The sequence below is a fragment of the Zosterops lateralis genome, assembly GCF_965231275.1.
Source record: "Zosterops lateralis genome assembly, chromosome: Z".
NCBI lineage: Eukaryota > Metazoa > Chordata > Aves > Passeriformes > Zosteropidae > Zosterops > Zosterops lateralis.
The window spans coordinates 78,334,730-78,362,334 of record NC_139800.1 but is presented as its reverse complement, the minus strand read 5'-3'; the positions used below and the strand labels follow the sequence as shown (position 1 = coordinate 78,362,334).

At 37.7% G+C, this 27,605-nt stretch overlaps 1 protein-coding gene across 10 annotated transcripts in view; it reads right to left on the bottom strand.

The window, feature by feature from the left end:
- Window positions 1-27,605, bottom strand: part of LOC310922792 (kelch-like protein 13) — an 81,247-nt gene that overhangs the window by 12,201 nt on the left and 41,441 nt on the right. For all 10 annotated transcript variants that reach the window (XM_083883626.1, XM_083883619.1, XM_083883618.1 and 7 more), the window contains 4 exons: window positions 11,825-11,966; window positions 10,499-10,631; window positions 10,053-10,249; window positions 3,033-3,828 (listed from right to left, as the gene is read on the bottom strand). In XM_083883626.1, the coding sequence (XP_083739752.1) occupies window positions 3,033-3,828; window positions 10,053-10,249; window positions 10,499-10,631; window positions 11,825-11,966 (1,268 nt within the window). The remainder of the gene's footprint in view (window positions 1-3,032; window positions 3,829-10,052; window positions 10,250-10,498; window positions 10,632-11,824; window positions 11,967-27,605) is intronic.

Here is a 27,605-nt window from a genome sequence, read left to right as displayed (position 1 = left end):
CCCATATATAAAAGCCCCAAACTCTACTCAAGCCTATCAACAGCAGAGCCTGAAGTATATGGAAAATCCTGAATATTGTATTGAAAATACGAGTTTTCTAGTACTTAGACACGTAGCTTCTGCCATCATCAAGCACCCCAACTGAACTGTTACCATGAGCTACAAAAATCTACTTGTCAGAAAAGAAAAGAGTCTCCAGTGTTCAGCTGGAATCTGGCAATGTGCTGTGCTTCACAAGTATCTTTGTGAGCCACACCTGGTTTTCCCTTTGTCTCTTTTATGCAAAAAGCCTTGTTTTTTGCACATCTGTCTTGTTCAGGCTGGGCTCCTCCCTTTCCCCAAGTGCTGTTCTCCTGCCTTAAGGGGAATACCTCTGGCAGCTGCTCACCTTGACATTTAAAGGGAGCTAACCAGAATTATCTACAATCCTTCCAAGAGTGGTGCTTAATTCTGCACAGCCCTAAGCTGTCACAGGATTGAAAAAAATCTAAATTATAATATGATAATTCAGGACATTTAAAGGATACATTTACCACTTTCCAACACATATACCACATACATGAAAATTCACTCATCCTGTCCAGTGAACCAAACTTTTCTCAGTAGCATGCACTGGTAAAACATCAGCTCATTATTACACTAAAGCAAGTATTACAGATGTAAAAAGTGGCATTTACAAAGTTCTCAGAAGATGAAACATCTGAAAACTGTTTTGAAAAGATTAGACAGAAAGCCTCAAAAAGTATAATTTTTATTCCTGCGAATGTCAGGAAAAGAAAAATTCATTTTAGTAACTTTAATCCTTTGGCCCTTTTCCATAAGAGCTCATCTTCCAGAAAGCTCAGTTCAGGATTTGGGAATTTTTCCTCCCTAACAACAGACTGAAATTAGTTTGAACCCAAGGGCAACTTCTTTAATATCTGTCCAATACACATTTGACCTTCTCTTCTATGAAAAGCCTGAGAGTTTTTCTCTTCTGAACAGAATGTGAAGTTTAAGCTGGATTGCATCTTCCAGTTGTCAAGGTTTATGAAAGAAGTATGAAAATGAAAAGTGACTCACCTCACAATTAACAAGGAAAGAACCTGAAGCTCCAAATCAAAGCATCAGACAGCTACAATATTTAGCATTTAGAGTGCTCTTCCCACAGACTGATCCAGTGGCACTTTTCAGGTCTGTGTGGAAATTGCTACAGCATTTTAATGATATCTTTACAAAAGAATTTTAGATAGGTGATAAATTTTGTATTTTAATTAAAGAAGGCAGAAGAGTTGAGGTCAGCAGAATGATACTGCTTGATCTAATTTAAGGTAATGCTGCACTCAAAGCCTCCTTCACACACAGGTTGCACTGGCTTACAGACAATATTATTTCATATTGATTTTGTCAGACTTGCAACTTTTTCACTGACATTTTTATAATCCTGCTTGGTTCAGAGTTTACAGTGCACAAGGTCAGCAATCTGATTATCTGCTATTAATTCACACTCTTAGAAAATAGCTCACTGAAGATGTATGTCAGGTTTTTTGATACTCAAAGATCAATACATGATGTTAGTTTGTACATTTAGTCTTTTAGAGGATATTGAAATTGTTTAGGATGCATTTTCAGGGAAATAAAGTGACACGTAGTAAAAAATTCTGAAAATCTCAGGATTTGCATCAAAAAATGGCTGTCCAGGGAAAACAAGTCATTGCTAAGCAGTTTCCCATCTTTTTGGAACAGGAGGTATTTTTAAACATCTCATTTCAACAAACATTGGGATGGATGTTAAATTTCTAGCAAAGCCAGGCCACTTTTGTATGGTGGAAGCAGTGTACTACATGTTTCCTATGAAAATTTGCAACATGACAATGAATTAAATCTGTGTATGTGAAAAACCAAGACACAGTAATTTTAAGAAGCCACAGATCCTGCAGCGGAAATCAAGTTTTGTATTGTTTCAATTAAAAATGTTTCTCACTGCACCTGCTGGTATCTGTGCATTTCTGAAAAGCAGATCTTAGTAGCAAGAGGTAGAAGCCACAGAGGGACAAGGGACAACGGTTGATTATTGGGCTGAAAACTAAATAAGATGAGATGATACAATACCTGGTTGATGTATATGATTATATCTGGTTTAGATATATAATACTGTGCTTCTGGCTTAGAATATAATACTGGTTTAGATATAATACTAAACTTCCAAGCACAATCTCTGTGACATTCCAATTTTAAAGCATACACAAATTTAGAGTTGAGTCTACCATCCCAGACTTGACTAAATGCTAACCCCACTATGGCTTTGCACAATGCAGTGGATTAACAGGGGTCATCCTCTGCAGATTTTTGTTAAATTAAAACTTACCATGTATTTATTGCAAGGGAGGAAAAGAGGCACCAGGACCAAGTCATTCAGTCACTCATACAAATAAGTTACCTGCATACTCACAAGATCATAGGTGAAATATGTAATTTTTAATAATTAAAGAAGCCTAGAACATCAGAATATCTGAATCTCACTAATCTGTGAGTGGAACAAATCACAGTCATTAAACTAAAACAACAATTAAAAAAAACCACATCAAAAAACCCCTTGGCATTTCAAATACTATTCCAGAAAATTTGTTTCTTTCAAAATGTAACATTCATTCAACTGGGAGCTTCAGCTAGAGCCATGTATCTATCTCTCAGGGACGGATTTTGTTTCTCAGCTGAAGTAATGATTAATTTTTTCTTTTTAAAACTGCATTTGTATTCCCCTACACTTACACAGGCAGACATACATTTCATGTTTCATGGTAAAGGCCAAGACATTGGATATTATGCATCAAAACACAAGACACACATATTTGGAATTATTTTTTTGGTGGGATTCCTTCCAAAATTAACTTCTAATAGCATCCAGACAAATTTCTCTCTGCACTTGCAGCATTTCCAGAAAGCAGCAGCACTCCAATGCCTCCAACTTGTTCCTCTCCACCCATTCCCTGGGCAGCAGGGCATTTCCAAGCTCAACAAAAGGCAAAGGGGCTGGCTCCAGGAGGACTCACCTAGCTCACCCGCCGCGTTCCGACCTCCGACTGCGTACAAATGTCCTTTGAGGGCACTTAGGTGGAAGAAGGTCCTTTTCTCGTTCAAAGACGCCACTTGCATCCACTTGTTGTAGCGAGGGTCGAACCTGAAGACCGTGTCAACCGCTGTCTTTCCCTTAGTGTCGTAATTGCTCTGGCCGCCCACCACGTACAGGAAGTTCCCGATCACGGCGATGCCGTGCTGGTACCTGGGCGCATCCATGGGGGCCAAGGATTTCCACTCGTGGGCCTTCTCGTCGTACATCCTGAGCTCCTTGCTGACCACCAGCTGCTGCCTGAGGACTCCCCCCAGGGTTACCAGGTGCGTGCTGTCCGAGCGGATGGCCGTCCGCTCCGACTGCATCACCGGCTGCATGTACGGCATCATCTGGTAATTGCTGGCCTCCAGGAGCAGGTTGACGCAGGTGTTGTCAGTTCTCATGAAGTCCACTGTCTGGACGTAGTTAATAAGATCCTGGGGTGTCATCAGGGGGAACCTGATGTTCTTCATGAGCTTCGCCGCACACTCCATGCGAGGCTCCTCGTAGCGCAGCCAGCGACATGCCGCCTTGAAGAGTTCAAGTTCAGTGCAGTGCTTAAGGCTATTACTTGAAAGCACGAAGGCAAGACGTTCAAAGGGGAGTTTCACAAATTCACCAGTACTTAATAATGCGGGGAAGTTCTTCAGGATGAAATTATTAACATATTTATCCACTTCCGTGAGGTTGTATGTGTTGGCAATTCGCCCAACCTCAACACAGTTTTCCAATGAAACCTATTAAGTAAACAGAAAAAAGGAATCAAAACATTTTCTTAATTTGGTGTCTAAATTATAATGTAAAATTAATGAATACTGTAGAATCAGCAATATTTCAGCATTTTGCAATGCTCAAGGTGATTTACACATGAGCAAATATTCAGTGCAGTATATATATTCATGACTGCAAGGGGAGACCCAATTTATTTCTTATTTTGAAAAAAGAAATGAGACAAGGAACAAGCAGATGGCATATATTATGCCAAATACCTTATACAATGATGAGGCATAGCAGTTACATAGCACTTCATCTTTGAAAAGCTCTGAAAACATCTTTGTAAGAAAGACATGTAGAAAATAAAGTTAAAGGAGAGGTGATCAGCCCAAGGTTACAGAGAGCAAAAATAAAAGCCTCACCATTAGACATTTTCTGACATTATTAAAATTGTATGGACATAATTAAACCAAAGAGAATGGCACAGCTAACCCCTGCATGCCACATATTTCAACAACTTATATTTACAGAGTTCAATCTCATTAATAAATTCCTTCAAAACAAACAAAAATGGATCTTTAATAAATCAAGGCAGTGCTCTTACAGACTGTTCAAAATTAAATACATGTCAAAACCAAGAAAAAGGTAGTGATTTTAGTTTATACACATTTTTTTTTAAAGAATGAACTTTGGAGGATTTCCCCTAAAAATACCCAGCTCATTAAATGCTTTAGCAGTATGGATCACACCCTGATTTATCTCAGTACTCGAGTGACTGCATCTTGGTAATCATCTGTTTTACACTGTAGCTGCATCTACCTTTTTATATCTTCAGCTCCCGAACTTCTAAGGTCACTTGGGATCCAAGGCACAGGGAAGAAGAAACATGCCAGGTACGGGGCACAATTCCTAGTGGGTTTTCAGTGAACCCAGTCAATTCATTTCAGAAAGCTCTCTGGTACATGAGCCCAGTAAGTCACTCAAATGCTTCCTGCTGAGAATTGCGGCTTTTTTGCATTCAAATCTTATTCCAATCCAAGCTTCTTCTACCCATGTTCTAGTCTTTGTGCATGTCAGTTCTACTCAGTGTCAACCATCTCCACAACTTTGTGATTCTCATCACATCTGTAATGCCGGAAGAATTTAAGCTTATGAATTTCACGGTTATTTTTAAAAGGATTATAAAACTTGAGGACTATGACCCAACTGGAGCCTAAGGATTCAAAAACCTTCAAATGACCTTCTGGTCATGACAGAGATTAGAAGATTTTAATACTGTATAACTCAATCTGATCATTGTCCTTTAGTACCAGAGAATTCAAATGTCTAATGAGTACCGGAATAGGAGATTTTCTTAATTCACTAGAAACTGATCTAACTTGACTTAGAGTTAAGATCTGCAGTCATCCAAAATCTTCATTCACACATCCTGAAAGGCTTACTAATCCTGTAATCAGGTCCTGTCTATAAAATGAATGTGCAGCAGACTGTCAGGAATTATACTATAGAAATATTTATGCTTTATATACATGGAAATAATTTTTGTATTGCAAGGCAGATCACACTGTTTGTATCAAAATATAATCACACCAACTAGCAACAGCCTGTAAAATATTCTCTGACTGGTTTTGAGGATCAAAATATTCCTTGACTGGGCAATCAAACAGGTTGCCCAGAGAAGCTGTGGCTGCTCCACTGCTGAAGTGTTCAAGGCCAGGCTGGATGGGGTTCTGAGCAACCTGGTGTAGTGGAAGCTCCCTGTCCACAGCAGGGGGTTGGAATTGGATGATCTTTAAGGTTCATTCTGACCCAGGCCATTCTATGATCCTAATTTCTTTACATTTCCTTTTAGGTACTTTAATTTCCATAAATTAATTGTATACTGGAAATCACAGCATACCATAAATTGCGTCAATGAAACAGAACATTCTTACTTCTAAAATTTCTTTCAAGTTGTATTACAAAACAAAGCAATGGAAAAATCACCTCTTAACAAACAGCTGACTTGCAGTAATCTTAACTCTTGCTATACATTTACTGTACTTAAAAATCACTTTGGAATACATTGACTGGCACCAAACTAGAGAGATGCAGCACTTCCTCCACATCAAAGACAGGCAGATATTATTGCATACAGGAAAGGCACACTTGAACTTAAAAGATCAAAGCAAAACCTATACAGCTTTTGTACAGGTTCTGTACAATTGGCACATGTTCAGGATGCAGTTGAGTATTTGGAGCTATTGCTGACTGGCTGCCACTTATCAAGTGCCCAGAGTGCATCAAGTTATGTATTACCATAATTATGTTTCATTGTAAATCTATGCAACTGAGCATATTCCCGGACTTCTTATGTTTGAGAAATTTATTGACACATTACACACTGTTAATGACGGATGAACACAACATCAGGAGTTTCCAGTCAACCCCTGATTCTTGGAAAATTTAGTTTATTCTGCCTTTATTAATCCACTGGGACTGTAATGCACTCAGAGTTGTTTTTTACCACATATGATTGCAAGCACTTCCCATTGTGCTTATGAAACTGTGCACTATGTTTGACTCAATAACAAATTCCACCACTCGCCTCAAATCAGGGCGTCATATTAAATATTGTCTTAAAGGTTACTTAGCTTGCAAAATTACCCTTTTGTGATCTAAGATAATAATTAGTGTACCAGGCCAAATTATATTGTGAAGACTTAAAAGTCATAAAAATATACATTCTAGAGATCCTTAAATTCTGAGCCAAAAAACAAACCATAAACAAAATGAAATGCTGTAGCTACTTCTACTTGAATATTCAAAACTGTACAGAGTTCAGTACAATAATGTTATTTAAATTAGAAGTTATCCAAACATTGGGGTTTTTTTATTTTGTTAGAAGTTTGACTTATGCTATGGTTCTGTGTGGAAGTCAGTCAATCAGGAGCTCTTCAACAGAGAGAAGGAACTGCTACTCTGGACATCCCACTGAAGTGAACAGGAGGAATGGAAATATCAGGTGAAAATATAAGACTGACTGTACAGTGTATCCAATAACTAGTAAAAATACTCACAAGAAAAGAGCTAAAAGTCATAAATGTTCCAACAGCTAAGCAGCTCCGCAAGGAGTTGAGATTTTCATTTAAATAAATCCTATTTTACAAGGACTTTGACTACTGAGCAGAGCTTCTCATTCACATTATTCATTGTAATTGCTCACTACAAAGCAGAAGTTGCAGAAAATACTAAAATGCTTTCCAAAAAGAAAGGTCAAGCACAGCACCATGTTAGGACAGCCTGAAAAACCCAAAGCAAAACCCAAAGTACTTTCTTGAGAAAGCAGTTTACTTAATTCTTTGAAATTTTGAAGCAACCACTTTCCAAGCTCTCATAAAAACTTAACTGACTATAAAATAGTACAAAACTGGACACAGAAAATGATTGCAGACATGAGAGCCTGGAAAACAGCTCAGGAAAAGTAACATGTACAAAAAAAGCAAGCCCTCAAACCTGGTAGCACAAAACAATCAGGTGTCTAACTTTGTTTTGTTTCAATGACTGCACTTAATGCAGTGCTTCAAAGAGTCAAAGTTTAAAAGGGCAAACACACTCCTGAAGCCCTCCATTTTCCTGTGGGCTTCCATTGACAGAATCCCAGAAAGAAATAGCACAGAAATTTGACCAGCTCAGAAAACAGAATCTATTGTACCCCTACAGTACAAAATCAAATTTCTGGTGGTTGTCAAGAGTTGGTCCCAGGGTTAAATCCTGTGCTCCAGAACAGATTAACTTGCTCCATCCTCAGATAACAAAGTTCTTTTGACAAGACACTTCTTCCAAGTATTAAGCCCTCCATATCTGACTATTTCCTAGTAGTTATAAAAGTGTAAAGCACCAAATTATAGAAGGAACAAATTTTTTTTGCAGGTACATCCAAGACATTAATTTTCAATGTTTGGAAATGTTTTCTTTAATTACAGTGTAACAATACTTTCCCCATTACCCTCTGATTTTCCCAAGAACTGTAATTCACTTGGGTAAGTTTCTCATCTTTCACCATTTTGTACACTGCTGCTACTTTTGCAAAATCAGTATTGTGTCTAGAACTCACTACTCTGAAAACATTTCCATGGCATTTTTATGAATTTTAATTACATTACAGCTCAGATGTGAATATGAGAGCGGTCCTAGTCTATTGTACAGCTGTAATTATTTAAAACCAATAGTAACAGTAATTATTTAAAACCAATCAGTAAGACTGAAAATATTTTAGGAAGTATTCCATTGTTTCTCTGAGAGTTGCAGAGCAAAGACAATCAGAGCAATGAGCTATTTGACAGGAGGGTTGTACATGCAGAGCAAATAAAAAACACTTTTAAGTCAGCTACAACAGATACTATTCTTTGAAGGTCTCATTACTTTTGTTAGACAAATTAAGCTGTTACCTTAAGCTTTGGGTTTTCTTTGTAAATATCTCCAATACCTTCTTATGAAGTACACAATTACATTATGCCTAACATAAACTGACTTTTATAATCTCTTTAATAATGGACTCCCCAGACAATTCAAAGACAATTAAGCATTTGTCTGGAAATGGTTACCTCAGCTCTCAAGCCAGCTAACTTCAGTAGAAATAAGCTCAATACTTGCTCAGAATATTAATTTAAATTACAGAAATGCTCCTTCAAACAGAAGCTCATTTGCTCACCAACTCTTGTTTCAACAAATTTAGAAGTAAGGTCATTCAAAAATACTTTATATAAGGATGCTAAGAACATAACTAGCCTAACAGAACAACCTCAATTTTGTATTTCCTCTACAGCTATACCATGCATGATATTATATCCCCTTAGACTTCAATCTAAATGAAAGCATTCCTGGAAAAAAAAACCCAATAAAATGAGTAGAATTAATAAAGTCTTCCTCATTCTTTAAAAATGCAGTATCAAACAAGACATTTCTTATTTGGGCAAAAACAGTAACTGAGTCAACATCACAAGTTTCAAAGAATGAGCATTTTAAACAATAACACGATTTAATATATGAAAAATGTTCTTTCCTTAACAAAGCAAAATAAACAAGCAGCTGCCCTACCCAGAAAGGGGAAAGGGCAACACGGTGTCCCCAGGGCTCAGCTCCCATCAGAAAGAGCCCTTTTCAAATACCTGATTCAAAACACCACCAAGACCTTTTTCCAAGCTGGTATTTATAGTAATGTCAAACCTGGAGAGGCATAATTTTGGATGGTAAAAAAAGTCTGAGCAACATAAAATAGGTGGGTTAGAACTGAAGAGTATTAAGCTTAATGTAAGATTATAACATTATCAAATGACTGGTCAGTTAGAAAATATTTCCAAATTACAAGCAAAACGGCATTATCAAGCCTAAATATGTCTAACACCTCATATGAAACAGATTGATGTTATTACCAGCTTGGAGTCCTCTGGTTTGCATAAATCCTGGTACATATTTTCAGTTAGGGAGGTCACATTTCTAAGCCTGTACTCTTCAGAGCATCTGGAATTCCTGCTTCTTAATTTCTCATTACAGAATCAAAAAACTGAATTCCAGATAATTTTGTAAGTCGTGTGGAGCACACCAGTCTCCCTGTCAAAGCCAGAGTTCTAGTGAGGTATCTAAGCATTTAACATCAACATTAGAACACCTCCAGGAAACATTAAAAATAACTGCAGAGTTTCTCTCCAGGCAGAATTGCTTTGACAGTACAGCTCTTGCACCACTGCTGCTCTACAGCCCCACAGAGAAGGTGCTCCTCATTGCTGGCAGTACAGGAGGGCAAGGAAAGGTACTGAGGGATCCCATCTGGGTGTTGGTTTTATTCTGTGCTTGAGTCAGAAAAAAGGTAACTGCACCCCCATTGAGATGGAAGGGCTGTAACTACAGGAATAAAGTGAATGTAACTGAAGCACACCTAATGAATGCAGCAAGCAGACTAATGCTAGAGTGAGTGCAATCATGCAGGGAGACCCTGAAACATCTCGTATCAGACATGTAAGGGAAGAATTTTAATGTGGTAGGACACTTTATCTAACTCACACTGTACCTAATACTCTGAAGAAAACCAAGTTTTTCAAGGAAACTATAAAGCAAATCTGTTCTCTGTGAATCTAAACTATGAATAATGCCAAGTTTTAGACAACTATTATGTAATACTATTATGACTATCAGTGTCATCACAGAAGAAAAACAAAACTACATACCAAGGCCTTAAACACTGTAGAAGGGAAACAAATAGTCTTACCCCAGAGATAAGAAATACTTTACAGAAGTCCAAAACAGGTAAAATCTGCAAAAAACTGGCAGCTTCCAGAGTGTCCTGAAGGTTGTCCATGTTAAGTGAAAGTTTTGCAGTGTAGATAAAATCAATGATCTTCTTTAGGCCTATTTTGTTCACACCATGAAGCTTAATGCACATTAAATCTTGTTCCTTCATTCCTCCTGAAATACACATGCGGGTAAACGTATGTGATCATTTTGAAGGGGTTGAAATTATTTCATAAATTCAGAAATAATTAAAATACATTTTAAAAATTTAATTTTAAAACCTCATATGCAAGTAGAGAGAGATATGTTTAGTCCACAGTGTTGTTTGCAATCCTGATTCACACACAGCACTGGACTTGTGCCTGAGTGTCTGAATGAGAGTAATTTGGAGACAGCAGTAGATGTCTTTAATAAAAACACCACCTGTGAACATGGCCTTGAAGTAATCACTTGCAGAAGCCATCATTGCTCTGTGGACAGGAAACACCTCGTCACCATCTCCGGGAACAAGCGTCACGTCACAGAGCAAACCTTCCACTCGCAGCTGGTCAAAGCCCTGCAGGAAAAGCACAGTGCAAAGCATCCCTTTGATTTGGGAGGAGAGTAGGAATCTCTTTTATCTCCTTTATGTAAATATTTATTTACTTTTCTGTACATGTGTACTGTACATCCAAAAAAGTGACAAAGAAATAATTTGTCATCTTAAAACCGTTATCTGTAATATGTTCAATGATCATTATTCATTGAAAACAAACATAATAATAATTATTTTCCAGATACGGCTGATGAATGCAAAGTATGCCAGGCCTTAGAAAGTAGCTTTATTCAAATAATTAAGTTATTTTCAGGAAGGAGTTTCTTTTGCAAGCTTTCACAGTAGCAGTTGTTTCAGGTAGGGACTGCTATCTTTTTTGGATCTACAAAAAAGGTCACATATGCATTCTAGATATAATTCTGTTTCACAGCAATTAGAATGGTTTGCAACCTAACAGGCTGCAAAAGTCTGTGGTCTGAAAGGAAAGCTGTTATCTGGTTCTATGATTATCAAATTTGTTACCAAAGTTGAATGCTAAGAACTCCAAAATAAGCTCCCATTATACATCTGATCTCCTCTGAATTACTTACAACATCTAACTAATAAAAAATGAACTCATCTTCAGTGACATCCTAGAGCAAGACTTCCTCCAAAGATGCACCCATTTGTGGATACTGGAGAGTGGATGAAATACTCTCCTCCTTCATTCACTATGGAACAGAAGCTCAAACATTAAACATTTTCCTTCAAACTAGTATTTTTCTAATACTAGTAAGCATGTAAATATTGTCTCTATAGATGTTCTACCACACAGTAGTACCATTGCCAGACCCAGCACAGGGCATTACACAAAACCTGGCAAGGCTCTGCCATCTTAGGGACATGCCTTAATTAAATAATGACATTTAAGTGAGCTTCTTTGATACAGCTGTCACGTAAGAGTTTAAATGTTGTTACCTCTTAGAACTTGAGAGTGGACCCCAGGAAAAGGCCAGGGGTTTTTTCAAAGCTGCTGCTAAAAGCTGAACTTCTATCTCACAGAAAATGAAGTTCCAAGCAATGCTTGCTTGAGGACATCGACAGCACAAGAACATGAGAGTTTTTGAGGCTCTATAGGAATCGCAAGTCTAATAAAATCTATTGAGTGGACACATAGTTTAGAGCAGCCAAAATTCTCAGTATAGCTCAATACAGGCACGAGAATATTTAATTACCTGTAATACCACAGAACTGTGAGTATTGCTGGTGAAAAATCTTGTGGTTCCTGTCTTCGAAGACTGTAGATGGGCAGAGACGCCCATATCGCTGCTACCAAGAGACACTTTCATATGAGGATCCTCCTCTTCCACCAGAGATCTGAGAAAATGGGAACAGAGAAACCTTAAGACCAAACTCATTTTCATTCAGTGATCTTTTCTTCTAAACGCACAGTCTTCTGGGATGAAATGTGGCAGCACAGAGGCTACAGGGGAAAAAAAAATCAGCAGGCAACAGAATCAGTCCTTAGTGGTTCCCTTCAGCTAATTCAAGAAAGTGAAGCATTAACAGTCACTAAAAACGCATAACTACTTTTTGGCTGGTAAGTTTTTCCTTTTCTTTCCATCCCCAGCTGATTTAGATACCTGCACACTACGTTGTTTCTGTGAGCCAGTATTTTAGGATGCTTGAAGAGGTTTCATCTGGTTTCCAAAATCAAGCACCTTAGCTTTTCCTTGGCAAACTGGTGAAACACTGAAACTCTAACTGTAATATTAAAGAAAGTATTTTCATTCTTACAGCTTGCATTACCTCATTCATGCATGACTATTAATAATAGAAAATATACATCATGGAGTTTCAAGCTGCAGCTTTAACTTGCTTTTAGAAACACACAATTAGAACTCCCTTAGGACATGATATCCAGTATTTTGCTACTGTGCAGCCAAACACTTCATAATTTTAATTTAAGATTTTATTCCAAGCAATTACTGTCCAAATCTAGACAGGACAGGCTAATTTTAGATAGAATTGTTAAAGAATTACTGCAGTATTATCAGCCTACTATTTTAATCTTGAGATGTAAATTAGGTTACATCTGAGAGCCTAACTATGCTAACCTGTAATTATTATACCATGTAAATAAAATTCTTCTACAGAAATATTAACAATAAGTAGTTTCTGTAATTTCTGTGATCTAATGTTCTACCTATGAGCCTGTACAGAAGTATAATGAATTTGTACGGAATTTTAATTAGCAAACATAAGCTGTTATTCCACAGAAGAGGGCATCTCCATTGTTAATGAAGACGCCAAATTTCAAAAAAGATTTATCGCTATTTGACATAATTGCTGCAAATTTCAGATACAAAAAGATTTCCAAATTTTAAACATGCAGGTTAAAACATTGGCCTCCAAGCTAGTTTCAGAAATTACTTTAAGTAACAAGAATGTGTTTAAATCCCCCTCCTTTTCCTCAGTTTTGATTACGATCTATGTAAGGACAAATTTAGAATTTGTAGAAGAAAATAATTTTCATAATTTCCTTTTTTTAAAAAAAATATTTACCCCACCTTCTTCGGGTACAAAGAGCACATAGAGCACTTTCTTGTTCAAACCCATGAGTACAAAAGGTCAGCTACGAAAACATATTCAAAACAAATTCACCATTCAACAGTGTACATGGGTTTGAAACAGTGAGATTTTATGCACACAGACATAACATTGTAGGAACAAGGGAACATCTAAACAGCTGTGACTTCTAATGTATTCAGCTGAATAAACTAATGTGGATGAACTGCAGCATGCAAGATTCGCTCTATTTTTGAAACACAATTATCTCTATTTTATAAAACAAATCCAGAGTCATTAAAACAAAGTTTACAGGGTATACCTTAGAAAAGGGCTCTCCAGACTTATCTCTGCATCCAACAAATACAACTATGCAACAGAGAAGCAAGCAGTTGCTGGCTCACAACCCCAAATATTTTTGTTCACTTGGTTCTACGGTGTTTTGGATTTGATGGGTTTTGTTTATTTTAGTTTTCATACAATCACACGGAGGTAAGAGTCTTACATAATTTCAAAGGACATCCAGTCTCTAAATTTGTACATGTCTTTCTAAGGAGAAATACAAAATAATGTGGGGAGACTTGCAAGCATGGGTGTGAAGAACAGATTCAACAAGCATGAATCTGACTCTTTGCTCTTAAAGCATCTTCCCAATATGTCAGATCAGATAGATGTACATGAAAGAATATTTAAAATACTTTCTCTGAACTCAGAAGAAAATAGGAAGTGAACATGTCGTTTAAAATCATTACAAAAAGAAACAGACAAGTAAACCACCCTTCTTGGCTGTTTGCAGTGGGTTTTTTACCACGTTTGCCACATCACTACTTGACTTCCTGACAGACAGCACAATTCATAAGTTTTACAAGTGAAGGCAAAGACCTTGAGCATGATTCATTTATTCCAAGAATGGCTGGGATAATGGAGGCATTTTTCTGAACATGACACACAACTTCCCATAGCTCTGTTCTCTACAGGTCATCCTCTATAGAACACAATGCCTTGTTAAAACTGCACAGTCAACAGAAAGGATATAATAAATTTTAAAATACTTGCAACACCTAAAAGTAGACATTCAATATGCCTGGTGTGGCTATTGGCAATTATTTCCTCTACCTGATTTTCAATATACAATGAGCATTTCTCTACATCACATGCATAAGCTCAGCAGCTCACCACCTGAAGCTCCTCTGCAGAAAATATTTTCACTATTTCTCCTCCACATTTGCTGTTATGTATGGACACAAACTTGCACATGTGAATGAGGCATTAAAAACTTCAAATTCCACACTATAAAAATTCACCAGAATATATCTGTTACAAATCTATTTCTAAACACTGACTTGGCTGCATATGATTCTATGTGAATAAAGACAAGCAGATTATATTAATCCTGTATGGGTTTTGGCTTATATCTAAACAATTATGACAAAAAAAAATTGTGATGTGGGTTTTTTGTTTGTGGGACCTTGGGGATTTTTCATTGATTTGTTGTAAAATACACCACCTTTCTAATCTACAGCTTAACAGTTCTGGAGGGCTGAGCACACTCTCCTTTCTGCAGAAAGTGACTTTGAGGAGCTGGGTTTGGCAGGAATTCCAAAGCAAGTCAGCAATAACACCTGGCAATGAGGCACTGATCCCCTGAATTCCAGCCCTGTGACATTCACCTAGAGGGAAAGAGCACTCCCAGAGCGACCACAAATTATGCCTTTTGTCACTGCTTTGTAGCAGTTCAGCATTTATCTCCACACACCACAAAATCTGTCTTTGTAAGACAAAGTGAAGCTGTGACAGTGCTTTAAGCCCTGTGTTAACAGCAATACACAAAGAGCAAAACCCAAGCATTGCATCATATACCCTGCAACAAAACCTTGAAGTATTCAGAATGTAGCTTCTGTTGCAGGGGTTGTAACGTTAAGATTCAGAAATAACTCTGCAATTCACACCCAGAACAGATGGGAAATGGGCTGAATGTCCAACTGAGTTCCCAACAAAACCACAGTAAGTTCATCTGTCTTGTTTGGACACTTACCAAAGGCATTATTTGCATTTATTAACATAGGTCTCCTAAGCACTATAATTAGCTCAATAGTAATGAATGTAAACATATTGATTTTTTTTTTTTACTTTAGGTACAGTGTATCACAATTAAGCATACTACCAAAGGAGAAAGTTAATTCACTTTCTAATTAATTCTATTGTTCTGATCAATAAAAATCATTAAACAAGAAGTACAGCAGTACCATTTTTAACCAGACTTTAAAAAGTTAGGAAGCAAAAGTTAAAAGAAGTTAAAACAACAGTAACATTTAGCGAGAATTCACAACAAGCTGCTCTAAACGTGGATGTTAGAACCAGCATCAACACACACACTTGGTCTAGAGAGGGTGGAACATCACAGTGGTAAGAACAAGGAAATGTTGGAGTTGAGTGTGAAATGAATATTAACACTGCAGGAGGAAGGCAGAGAAGCTGCCTGACTTTCTGCAACCTCTGGGAAGCAGTGGCTTGCAGTTCAGAGAGAGGTGACAGAGGTTAATTAGTTGCTATCACAAAGTAGGTTGAATCAGAATTTTCTTTCTAACCGCATGTTGATTATTTCAAGTACAGCAGAGGTTTTTCCTAGAGGCTGTAACCAAATGCGCTTTTCTCGTGACTCCAAGTTAATCCTCCAAGTACTTCCAACTGATATTTTTGTAGTGATGAAATATGGAGTGCTCATTATATGGATATTAACATGCTTTAATTTCCCAGCAAATACTGACAGATTTCACTGGCTGGAGTTACAACATTGTTCACAGAGGCAAATCGCTTTCTAAACCACTTAGCAAATATTGACCTGTTAAAACAGTTCAGTGACATACATTCAGGTAACCCATGATAAGCAAAGATCCATGAAAACTGTGACAAATTTTATTCTCAGTTAGAATATTCAAATCATGGAGTTGCCATTTTGTAGAGCTTAGTGGCGCAAATGAAATAAATCAATATTCTGTTATGATGGATTCTTCAGAAGCAGTCGCAATTTTCTGATGCAACAGACACAAGGCAACTAAAATATTATTAAGGATTTGTTAATTTCCATCAGTAATCCATTCATCTGTTTCTCAGACTATTGCAGAGACTCTTTAAAAGCAAAGTAAGGAGATCAGCCTACAGCTACAGATATTTTAGAGTGCATGTTCTCCAATTTATTTAAAATCTTGTCTTTACATAACTCAGTAAAAGCTTTGCCAAAGCCAGATTGGCCAGAGAGTGAGTTCTTAATTTGGTGAAGCCCAATAGCTCATTTTTGAAAGGACTATAACTTTATTTTCTGTCAAATTACTGTTCAATGAACCATGACCACAACTGTTCTGGTCACTGGTAAAATGGCTTCAGATGCAACCACCTCTGGCATGTGCCAGGACTCTGGTATTTATCAGGTAACAAGGACAGAGATTTCAATTTCATATTAGGTTCTTATCACTCTTATTGCAGGCCAAATCTTTATGATTTTATGACATATCAAAAAACCCCCTGGTACATTCCAGGACTATCTTATGCATGCAATTTGCTAATGAACCTATTAATTAAAATTATTTACTATACTTCTGTCTTCCCATTATGTATGAATGTTCCAACTTCATAAGTAATGAATTTAGGAATTCCCCAACAAAGCACCTGGCCACCTTGGAGCTCAGTAAAAGCAGAACTGATATGGCAGCATTGTATTAAAGAAAAATGAAATGGTTTTTTAGAAATTCAAATATTACCATAATGCAGATGAAAAAATTATGCAATCAGGTTATTTCACTTTTCCATTCCATAACTTCTACTCATACAATTTCAGGAAATCCTTTATTCAGGCAAAGAAGTCTCTGTTATACTTGTCCTCCCCTAAAATAACATATCTTCCATTCAGTACTACTTTTAATCATGAATTTCCAATTTAATTCTTCTATGGTATCAGCAACTCATAAAATCTAACTAGTTTTATCAACTGCTAAGGATTTCTTACTACTAAAAAGTTTCTATAGGAAATGCAAGTTCATATTTTAAAACAGATACACGACTCTGGCTAGCAGAGAAAAGAAAGAGAAAAGGTCATTTTTGTTCCAATAGGCTGACATAGTGAGTTAACTCCTCTCCACAGACCAAGGAGCAGGTTCAAACTTCAGTTCTCTCTTTGAGGCACACGGGAACTGACACCACTCCTGCTCAAGAGCCAAATGTAGCACGGACACAAGAACAACACTGGAAGGCAGGACCTAAATTGCTTTGCATGGATCACCTCTGCGACACACACAGTGCATTAGGAGTGGGAATCATACCTTTTTTTCCTTTGTCTCTGTGGCCAGTTGTCCTGTGCTATCGGCTTCAGATGTCACTGTTTTTGCTGGACAGTTTAAACACCATATTTTTATTAGATGAAATTGAGGCTGCCCGTGAAGCTAAAAACACCTTGTATTTGTCAGGCTACTGCATTTCTTTAAAATGCTATTTAATTCTGTTCACTTGAAAGGGGCCACCACAACCAGAAGTTTAAAAACCTTCTGCCTCAAGTGAACTATTATTGCACTATAACTACTGTGAATGCAATCTCCTAAAACAGCTACAGCAGCTAGTGCAGAATACTGCTCACTTTGGACAATGTTCTGATGTTTGTATTTTAATATTTCACTTTTTACACCTGAACTTTTTTGTACATTAGAAGGGCAGTGGTAACTACAGAACATTTAAAAATATTTGCTTAGTAACTTCATACTGACTCCTTCTAAATCTCCACTCCGGGAGAAAGGCACAAAATAAAACTTACTGTTTCGTAAATTAAAAAGCAAACAGATGTCCCATTTTCCACCTTTCCTCTAAACTGAGGGTGCTCTGTAAAAGGAGAACATAAAACAGGCTCTATATAATAGACCAAAGTGAGTGGGTCTTTTACAAGGCTCTGGCCAAGGGAAGCAGATGAGGATACAGGACTTGCAAACCCCCAAAATCTGCAGAAAAGGACAAAGGTGGTTTGTGGCCACAGGCTGATGGGCAGAGGCAGGCAGTGCACCAGCTTTACCTGCTGTTCTGACATAGTTGCAGCAAAAGGTGCTCATTGCAGTGGCCAGCTGAAGAAGGTGAAAGTCAGTACACAGAAGCAACACAGCCTGAGCAGCTCTGCCAGCATCACCACCAGAGGCAGCAAGGCCACAAGGGAAACAACAACCACAACCTACTTGAAGAACAGGGACAACGACATGTGCTTAACCACAGTCAGCCTGCAGGTAACCAACTAAAGCTATTTCTAGAAGCAAAGTTTTGGAGATTAGTACTCAAATGTCAAGCCTTAACCTTTTCATTCTTTTTTCCCCCTTTTTTTAGTACAGTCAAGTCTCTTTGAACTTCAACATGCAACCATCACACTGTGTCCAAGCTCACAAGCCCACATCAACAGAAATTATATGAGCTACAACAAGCACTGAGGTGATTCAAGACATTGTCACTGTTCCAGCACCAGTGGCTCTCAATGGCAAGTAGGAGAAGACAGAAACAAAGATACTCTCAACATGACTTAAGTGTTTTTGAATTGCTTTCTAGTAAAGCCACACTGTGAACAAAGACAGCAGAAAATCAGTTGCCACAAAGCCAGCAGAAGAGGACTAAGCAACATCAACTGTTTGGTGTGATTTCCCAAGAATGTGCACACAGAAAATATTTTCTTCAAAATTCCTTTTTAAACAACTAAACAATCACAGGTCTCAAGCTGTTTGCAGCATAATTACAGCCCGCTGGTTAATTCAAATTTGTTTTCCACAGAAACAAAGCAATATTTGGCTCAGTCACTGCTATAAAGCTTTTGTTCCTAACAGCATTTAATCTCTCTGGGAGCCTTAGTATCACATTCACATTTATCTGTTTGACAAAGGGTTTGCATTCATTGAGTCATTCGTAGCTTAAATTTGCAGACTTGCATTGTTTAATGATGCTAAATTAGAAACAGTTCGCTAATGACTTTTTGCCAAAGTTGATGTTTGTCTATTGATTCCTACTATTAGAAACAGAAAAAGCAAAGGAAATACACATTTTGTAGCTTTTCTACATTAAGAAGAACTATTTTATTCCCTAAATGTTGAAAAAGGTAAAATAGAACAGGCAGAGGTTTCACAGGTTAGGCTGGATGAAGACTGCACCTATTTTCTGCTCTTTATATTTGGTCTTATGTACTCAAGAGTTAAATAAGAATTTTGACTAGGCAGCTTAATACTTCCTGTTTATTACAAAACACTTATAAAAACCATTCTGAAAGCACCATCAGATGACAGTTGTACCTCATGTGTCCTTAGTTTTCACACACAGAAATTAGTAAGTTAACAGAATTGCTCCTTAGAGACAAATATAAGTCTAAGGAGGCACCTGCACATTCAATATTTGGTCACAGAACATACATACCACTGTGTTCCTGTAATTGAATTATGAACTACTCCTTTCAAGAGTGTTAGAGGTTCTTTTCCTATATATTGGTTAGAATAATTCTAATACCTTAAAAGTCAGTAAGATTCTGACATAATGGTTTGGGTTCTTATTTACCATTCCTCTTGCCCTGCCACTTCTCACAGATGTTTTAGCATTCCTTTACTGCAGTTTGCTGGAGAGGATGTAGAGGGGCATTACTTGCTTTCAATTGTAAAATATTTTCCCCCTATGTGATAAAGCATTTAGAGCTATACATGCCAGATAAGAGGGACATGTGACTTGTTCATCCCATGAAAAAACACATTTTTGCATTGTAGATATTGATACAATCTTAGTAATTGCTAGACAAAATACTGAAATATTATAACAATAATATAGATGTGCATTCCCACTTTAGTGTGATAGCTACACATCATTATGCTACAATTCCCATTATATCACCATTTAGAACAAGCAATTACTATTTTAAAACCCAAATATTCACCAAGCACTTTTTGGAAATCCATAGGTAGCCCTATCCAAATGTCAACAGAAAACACCACTTAACACTAGAAAAGTCAGCGAGTAGAATGTGACTGGAGAACAAGATTATTTTCACAGTAACAAAGAAATAATGGCAAAAATAACAAACTGGCAGTACTGACATGATGACAGAACAGGCTGAGTAACATATTCTAGGTAATTCAATAAAGATGCTTTACTATGTCACAACACAATGTCAATATTGCAACATCCTGCTGTATAGAAGGAAAAGTGTGTAATTTTGGGGACCTGTAGGCCACGTCAACCCCTATAAGGTCTCCCCAGAAAAAACAGCAGCCCCAAGAGACTTCATGACAATCAATTTGGAGAGTTTTTCTCATTTTTATCAGTTTATTAAAGCAATGAAATTTCATATGTCAAACTTAGAATAATCTATTGAAATACCTATTATATGAAGAGCAGAGGAATGATCAACAGGCACAAAGGAGAACTCTGTACACAAAATTTCTTGGATTAAGAACAGTCTTCTACTAGTATGACACAAACCCCTTCTACTGCCCACTCATCCAATCCATCTGTTTGCATGTATTGTCAGATCAATTTAAAAAACATTTGAGGTGAGCTGCATATTGACTTTCAACGCCTTGAAATTTGAACTATCCAGAAAGCAATGTCATAAAATGGAAAGGTTGCCAAAGACAGGTGAGTGTGACTATCATGTAGCCTGTCAAATGCTCAGGAGCCCAACAAAAGGGTTCATTTACTAAAAATGACCATTGAAGGCAGCAGACACACATAGGGTGGTCTCACCAAAGAGAACTAATACAGGAGGTCTGACGAATTACACACCCACATCTTTTCCCATTTAAGTATATATCACTGTATAGCATAAATTCAAAGAGCTCAGTGTAAAGTAGATATCTGGAAAAAGACACAAAAGCATTAATCTATATAACCAATATAAGCAGCTAAAACTAATGCTGCTTGCTCCAGAGTATTAAGAATTTATTCTACTTTTCTGCATACTAACTGATTTCCATTAGAGCAAAGCATTTCCTATCAGACAAATTTCATAACCATGTGACTCAGGACAGACTGTGTTGCAAACTCTTTGATAGCGATATATTTAGAATTCCATATCTGTTTATTTCTTTTAACATTAGTCAGTTATTTATGATAACATATGCAAAGGATAGTTTCCATTTAATATTAACATATTATTCCATGTGAAAGGATAGAAGGCACTAAGATGACAAGTGTATTATTCTGAATTAAAGATTCTTTTATTTTACTTATCTTTAAATTTGGCATGAAGGTGACTAAAACCACTTAATTCAACATTTAACTTTCTAAAAAGCAGCTAAGAATATTCTTGCGTGACACAACCTCAACAGAACAATCCTCTGTAAAGTGTTTTTGCAAATAGTATTTTTGCATTATTGAATTCTTTGTAGATGTTCATCATAGCACTTTAATCTCCTGAGTTTCCATGAGCTTCTCTTCCATTTGTATTAATGGAAGATGTGCACAATTTTTTTTTTTTTTTTTTGACATTACTGGTGTGAATAAGAAATAATTCTCTTAGTTCTTAATGTATGAGATGCCATGCCCCATGAATAATAATTGGGACTCATGTTCCTTTATGTCTCAAAGCTGTTAAATACAATTCAGAACTGTTCCTCACCCTCACTGCAGTAGTGCTTTAATTCTTAACCTCTGGTTGTGTCAGTCACTGTTGGTTTTTTGTTTTTAAACATTTGGCAGTCATGTTAAATAGGAGCTATGATGACACGGGATACCACTTTTTCAAGTGTTATTCACTGTCTGTGTTATTCACTCCCCTCTTACTCACTTGCTGAAACTGTCCACATAATATATGAAGTCATAGGTCTCTCTCCACACAGTCAACACAACCACAAATATGAATATGATTTGACTAGTGGTGCATAAACTTGCTGTAACAGCTTTCAAAATGTTTGACAAACAGCATCTATACTCTAAACCCCAGCAAAATAAGTGCCATGAAAGAAAATGCAGGCTGACAAAGGCGTGTGCAGTTACCCAGAGCTGCACATTCCTAACTCATGCACTAAGCCAGCTGCACTACACCTACATATATTGGCACATGCCAGCATTCCAATTCTCATAGTGCCTAATTCTCCCTAAGCAATGTCCCTGGATCTCTCCAGCTTGGGGAAAAGTTCAAGCTACTCTGGATCAGCTTCACCAGAAGTCAGGGAGTGTGTGCCTTCCCCACCAGTGGGACCCTTTGCCATCTCTATCATGGGAAGAGTTACCACTTGCAGCCAGGATGTCCTGAAACATCCCTAATAAATAACTGGTGGTGTACAAATCTACCAGCCAAGAGGCAGCTGCTCCTGCTGCTCCTTCCCGTTGCCAGGAGAGGGGTACCAGATCCTGCAAACCAAGCAGACTTCCCTGTGACAGAACCACATCCTCAGCTACAAACCCATCACACCCCATCTTCTGCAGGTCCCTCATTTCTGGCCACAAGATCCCCAGGGCACAGAACTCTCCGAGACGAGCTCCTCACACTCATTTTCCTCTGTCAGCAACTTCCCCAAACTTCCCAAGAGGAGACTGAGCTAAGCCTGCACAGCTGCAGGAGAGCCAACATTTTGCAGTGGCACTTTGTACTGAGGTGCTTTATCCTAGAAGCCAAACCTGCTCACAGCCACCAGTCTCAGCGTTTAGGGAAACTAAGGCAGAGTTCAGCCACTGGGTACACAGTCCTAAAAAACTCTAATAAAATCTGTGTGTCTTTATCATTAGTTTAATCTCTGGATAAGTTGTTTGTAAATTATAAGCAAGTGATAAGGAGATGAAGCTTTTAAAGCTAAGGTCAACTAGAGGAACCCGAAAAACTGGAATTTCATTTTAAATACAAGGAAAAAAACCCACTTTTATGACCTTCCTGCTTTGTATTCCAAACTACACTAAACCTCCTATTTTGTAAGATTGAGATGTCAAGTATTAAAGGGATTAAAAGCTCAATCACACCTTTGCATACCCTAGATCCAAAATATTTAGTAACAAAGTGTTTGTTCATCTGTGAATTCTGGAGTTTTGCGGCCATTTATTTTACATGAATATGTGCTCCATTCCACACACCACTTTTTCCTCAACCCTTTACCCAAAACATAAGCCCTTTGCCAGTCTGCAGACTACTACTTATAAAAAAAACTTATAAATATGAATATGAAAAACATCAGGTAATTTAAACAGTATCAAATCTACTGTTATCTCTGCAATGAAGGTAATTAATCCCACACCTATCTTACAGGTCAACCTAATTTACAAGGGATTTTTTATTTAGTTGATGTATATTGCCTAATCAAATAGGTGCCATTTTGTAATCTTTCTCATTCTTTTTAATAAAATACATTAATCATTTTAGCATTAGATACACAAGTCCTCCTAATATCGGGTCTCTGTGCCAATAAAGAAATGTCTTCAAAAACATTGAGATACATCGACTCATTATCAAGAGATGATTAAGGTTGTTGATCACATATTTCTCATGCTCCAGATAAGCTCAGCATCATATAGTTTAACCATGATCACTAAACCTGATCATACTTTCAGCGCTGAGATAATCAGCCACACCATCCCCACCACAAAGGCAGGAGCGTTCTCGGGGCTAAGATTAGCACTCTAAAGGCAACGCACAAAAGAAACGCTCCGTTTCAGCAGCAGAGAGATCAGACTGGGCTAGTTCAGATTTTTCTTGCATTTAAGACTACCACAGTTTAAAAACAACAGCATAAGATAAAGCACTAATGGTACTGTTTCTCCGAAATAGGTTCAAATATCTCACAACTCTTATCATCATTAAGCCATATTTTTTAACAACTCAGAATAGGTAGCAATTTCCTGGAAATAGCTTCTCTTATGGTAGCCTCAAGTATATATGATGCTTCCCATAAAAAGAAGGCTGAAGCACATCCACATCTTGTGATAAGATTAATTAATGTTAAATGTGAGCGTGCCCAGCAGAGGTTTTGTACAGCCAGGTTTGTTCCCTCAGCCTTTCTGCCCGAGAACAATAGTGACCATGCACATGGCGCTGGATTCTTTCAGCCCCACCATAACAATGCCATGCTCAGTAATAACAACAAAAAATACATTTACAGGACCTGTGCACCTCTCTCTTACAGCACGTAACTACTGTAGCTGAAGCAAAAGCCAATCTGCAAGTAAACAATAAAAGCTTGAAAGTACTAATATTGTAGGTACTCGGCTGGAATACTATTGGAAAGTAGTAACCTTTACGGCAATTTCCAGATAGAAAAGTCACCTACACTGCTACCTGCGCCTTTTAAAGCAACTCTTCCTCCTTTTGAAAGAGCTGACTCCTTAAAGGCAGAAGCAATTTAGTACCTTGAGCTTAATAGCTTTATTTCAGAGAAGGAAAAAAAGCCACCTGTATATGCTAACACAGAACTCACAGCAACAAAAGGTGAACAAAAGCTGCATCAGGATTTGGCAAGACAAAGGCATATTGTGAAGCTACTTTACACTGACAACCTGTATAACTATGCAACTATTCAGATATGAATGATTCAAATTTATGTTTTAAGCTTTTGTTGTAACTTTTTTTTAAGACATTCAATTTGTATTAAGGCTAAGACTTTAAAGAATAAAACAAGACCAAAGCAGGATGATTTAATCTCTACGAGAACTCACACGAACAAAAGTGCAGTACAATACAGCAGGTGATTTCAAGCTCAATTTCCAAATGAAATAGTCAGGAGGAGGAAACGTTCACATATACACTATACAGAAAGCCTGCCAGCCTCAAAGCTTAACTTGTCATTTCAAGATCAGCTCTACAAATTAACACCACCACAAACTTTTCAAATGAATATACACAATATCATTATGAATAGGGCTTAATCTGCACAATTTCTCTACGTTTCAACAAAAAGGGAAAGACTTGACACGACATCCATCATGAAACATCCAGGATAAAATCAGGGAGGGGGGTCTACATAGCAAACAAGATAAAATTCTGAGTGCCAATGTCATTTAATATGTAACAGGGTATTTTGCCACAGGGTAGTCTCACGAAAAGAATTCCCACCTTATTATCCTCATTTCTCTCACTTACATGTATGCTGGAGAAAGTGGCGATGACCTGGATGTTTTAAGCACAGGAACTGGGAATTTCCAGATAGCAGGAGAGCTCGTTTTCCATTTCAATGGCATGTTGTCACCACGGTACTACAATAACAGTAAACAGCGTTTCCATAACAGACTACCAACTAGGACTTCCATTCCACACACTACTGACACAGCAGTGGCTGCTGCTAAGAACAAGGAAATGATTCTGCCAATGCCCTTAAACCGATGCTTCCAATCTGTAAAACAGGGCTGTAAGGCATCTCCTTTTAAATCCTGCTGTCCCCTAAAGCAATATGATGATTCTATCCTTCTAACTCAACAATAGTGCCACCTCGTTAGGGAAGCACTGACTGCAGTATATGTTAAGAAAAAAAAAAAAGGAAAGACTGCACTCTGCACACCAGCATAATGCAGCTTTATTTAATAAAAGCAGCTAATTTTTAAAGAACTGTTTCTGATGCTATTGTTCTACCTTAACAGGGACACTGCAGCACTGTACTATATTCTCTTCCTATTAACCTCATTTCTGACCAATGGAAGCAGAAAAAAAAAAATGGGTTTCATATGAAAATGAAACAACATACCTACTCAGAATACACTTGTCATCCTCTGAACATTCTTCTTTTGAGCTGCAACAATACAAATGGGATATAAATCTCAGCATAGCCTTAGGCCACGGCTAATAGAGATCAGTGACTAAATTCAGCAGCCTGTTTTCCTCCTGTGCAAGCTCTGACCAAACAATACAAGAATGCCATTATGGAAAAAGCCCATTGCAAAAATCAGTCCTTCTAATCCATAGCTAGGAAGACAAAATAAAGCAGAAATCGCTGCAGGTTTCTGCATGCTCTTCTAATAGCTTCTGGTTCAGGATGCTCTCATTTTCCTATTCTCATTTCCAAGGAGGAAGAGCGAAATCTCATGCATTTTACAACATGATATGCGAACACAAATACCACTCTGTCTTCTGCAGTAGAGAAGCAGAGACTAGCAGGCTGTTAATAGCAGCCTTTGTAGGAACGCTATCAACAATCTAATTCTCAACGCCCCCCCAGCAGCTCCCAAATTGCCTCCAGAACTGACGAAGCAGATGGTCACGCAGGTCCCCATCAGGGACCACTCCGCAGCTCAGGGCTCTGCTCGGTGACCTCCCGGGGCTGACGACAGCGGGGAGCAGGGGAGGCGAGCTATTAAAAAGGGAATGGGGAATTTAATAGCGTCTTATGCAGGAGCAGAGCAGGTTTCTTGGGAAAAGAAGGCAGAGATTCAGCTGGACTGATTAACTTATGGGGGGGAAAAAATACATCGCCTCTAATGTTTTGCCACGGCAGACCAAATCAACACTAAGATATTTAGTCCACAGATTTTTCAGCATGACAATTTTTCTATTCATCAGGACAGCTTAATCCTCTCATTAAAAGCCAACACCCTGTCATGCTACTTAGCAATAAAGAATTGAACCAGGAGCTATTTCTATACATTTATTCATTCTAGTAACATTTAACAACACTCTGATAGGTTTTTTGTAACAGTGAAACATCTTAAGTTTCACTGTTACAAAATGTTTTTCACAATGTTAAATTCAATTTTGTAATGAAATTACCAGGGAATAACTGCTGCTAGTGATCAGCATTATTGAAAATGTTTGCCCAAAATATTTTGGGCATTCGAAGCTGTTAACAAAACAGAAGGCAAGCAATTAAAATAACACAGGACAACTTCACTCAAAACCAGATGCACCTCTTGGACAAGCAATTGAGAGCCTCTCTCCCACTTCTCTGAAGCTTCAATTTACAAATGAGCAGCATTAACCGGGCAACAAATTTCACAGGAACTGCTACTGGGATGCTGAACAGACACCTCTGTGTATGACAACAGTGTTTACATGCTGTGACAATATATTAAGAAACACAAGTGCTGCAAAAACACCTATGCAGTTTTAGCAGAGTTATACTTTTAGCAAAAGAATTCAAGTATTTACACGCCAACAGGCACAATTGGCTACTACACACTTGGCCAGTACTGTGTCCAGTCTCACACACACAACACACCAGACCACTACATCGTGCCAGCTCTGCACTGAAGGTCTAGAAATCAGGGTGAAAGACGCTAGATAGCAGCTATTATAATCACAAAGTAAAAAAAAACCCCAAACAAACAAACACATGAATTTGCATTCATACACTCAACTTTACTGTTACATTTAGCATTATACAGAAAGTGTCTCTTAAAATACAATAAGCAAACACAGTTTCTCCCTTCCTCACACCAAGTGCAGCCAGTGCAACCAACTGGTAGCTGCTTGTAAAGTCTGTTTCAGTGCTCTGCCACCCCCAAGGAGATCTTCACATGTTTTATTTATTAAGAGCAGCA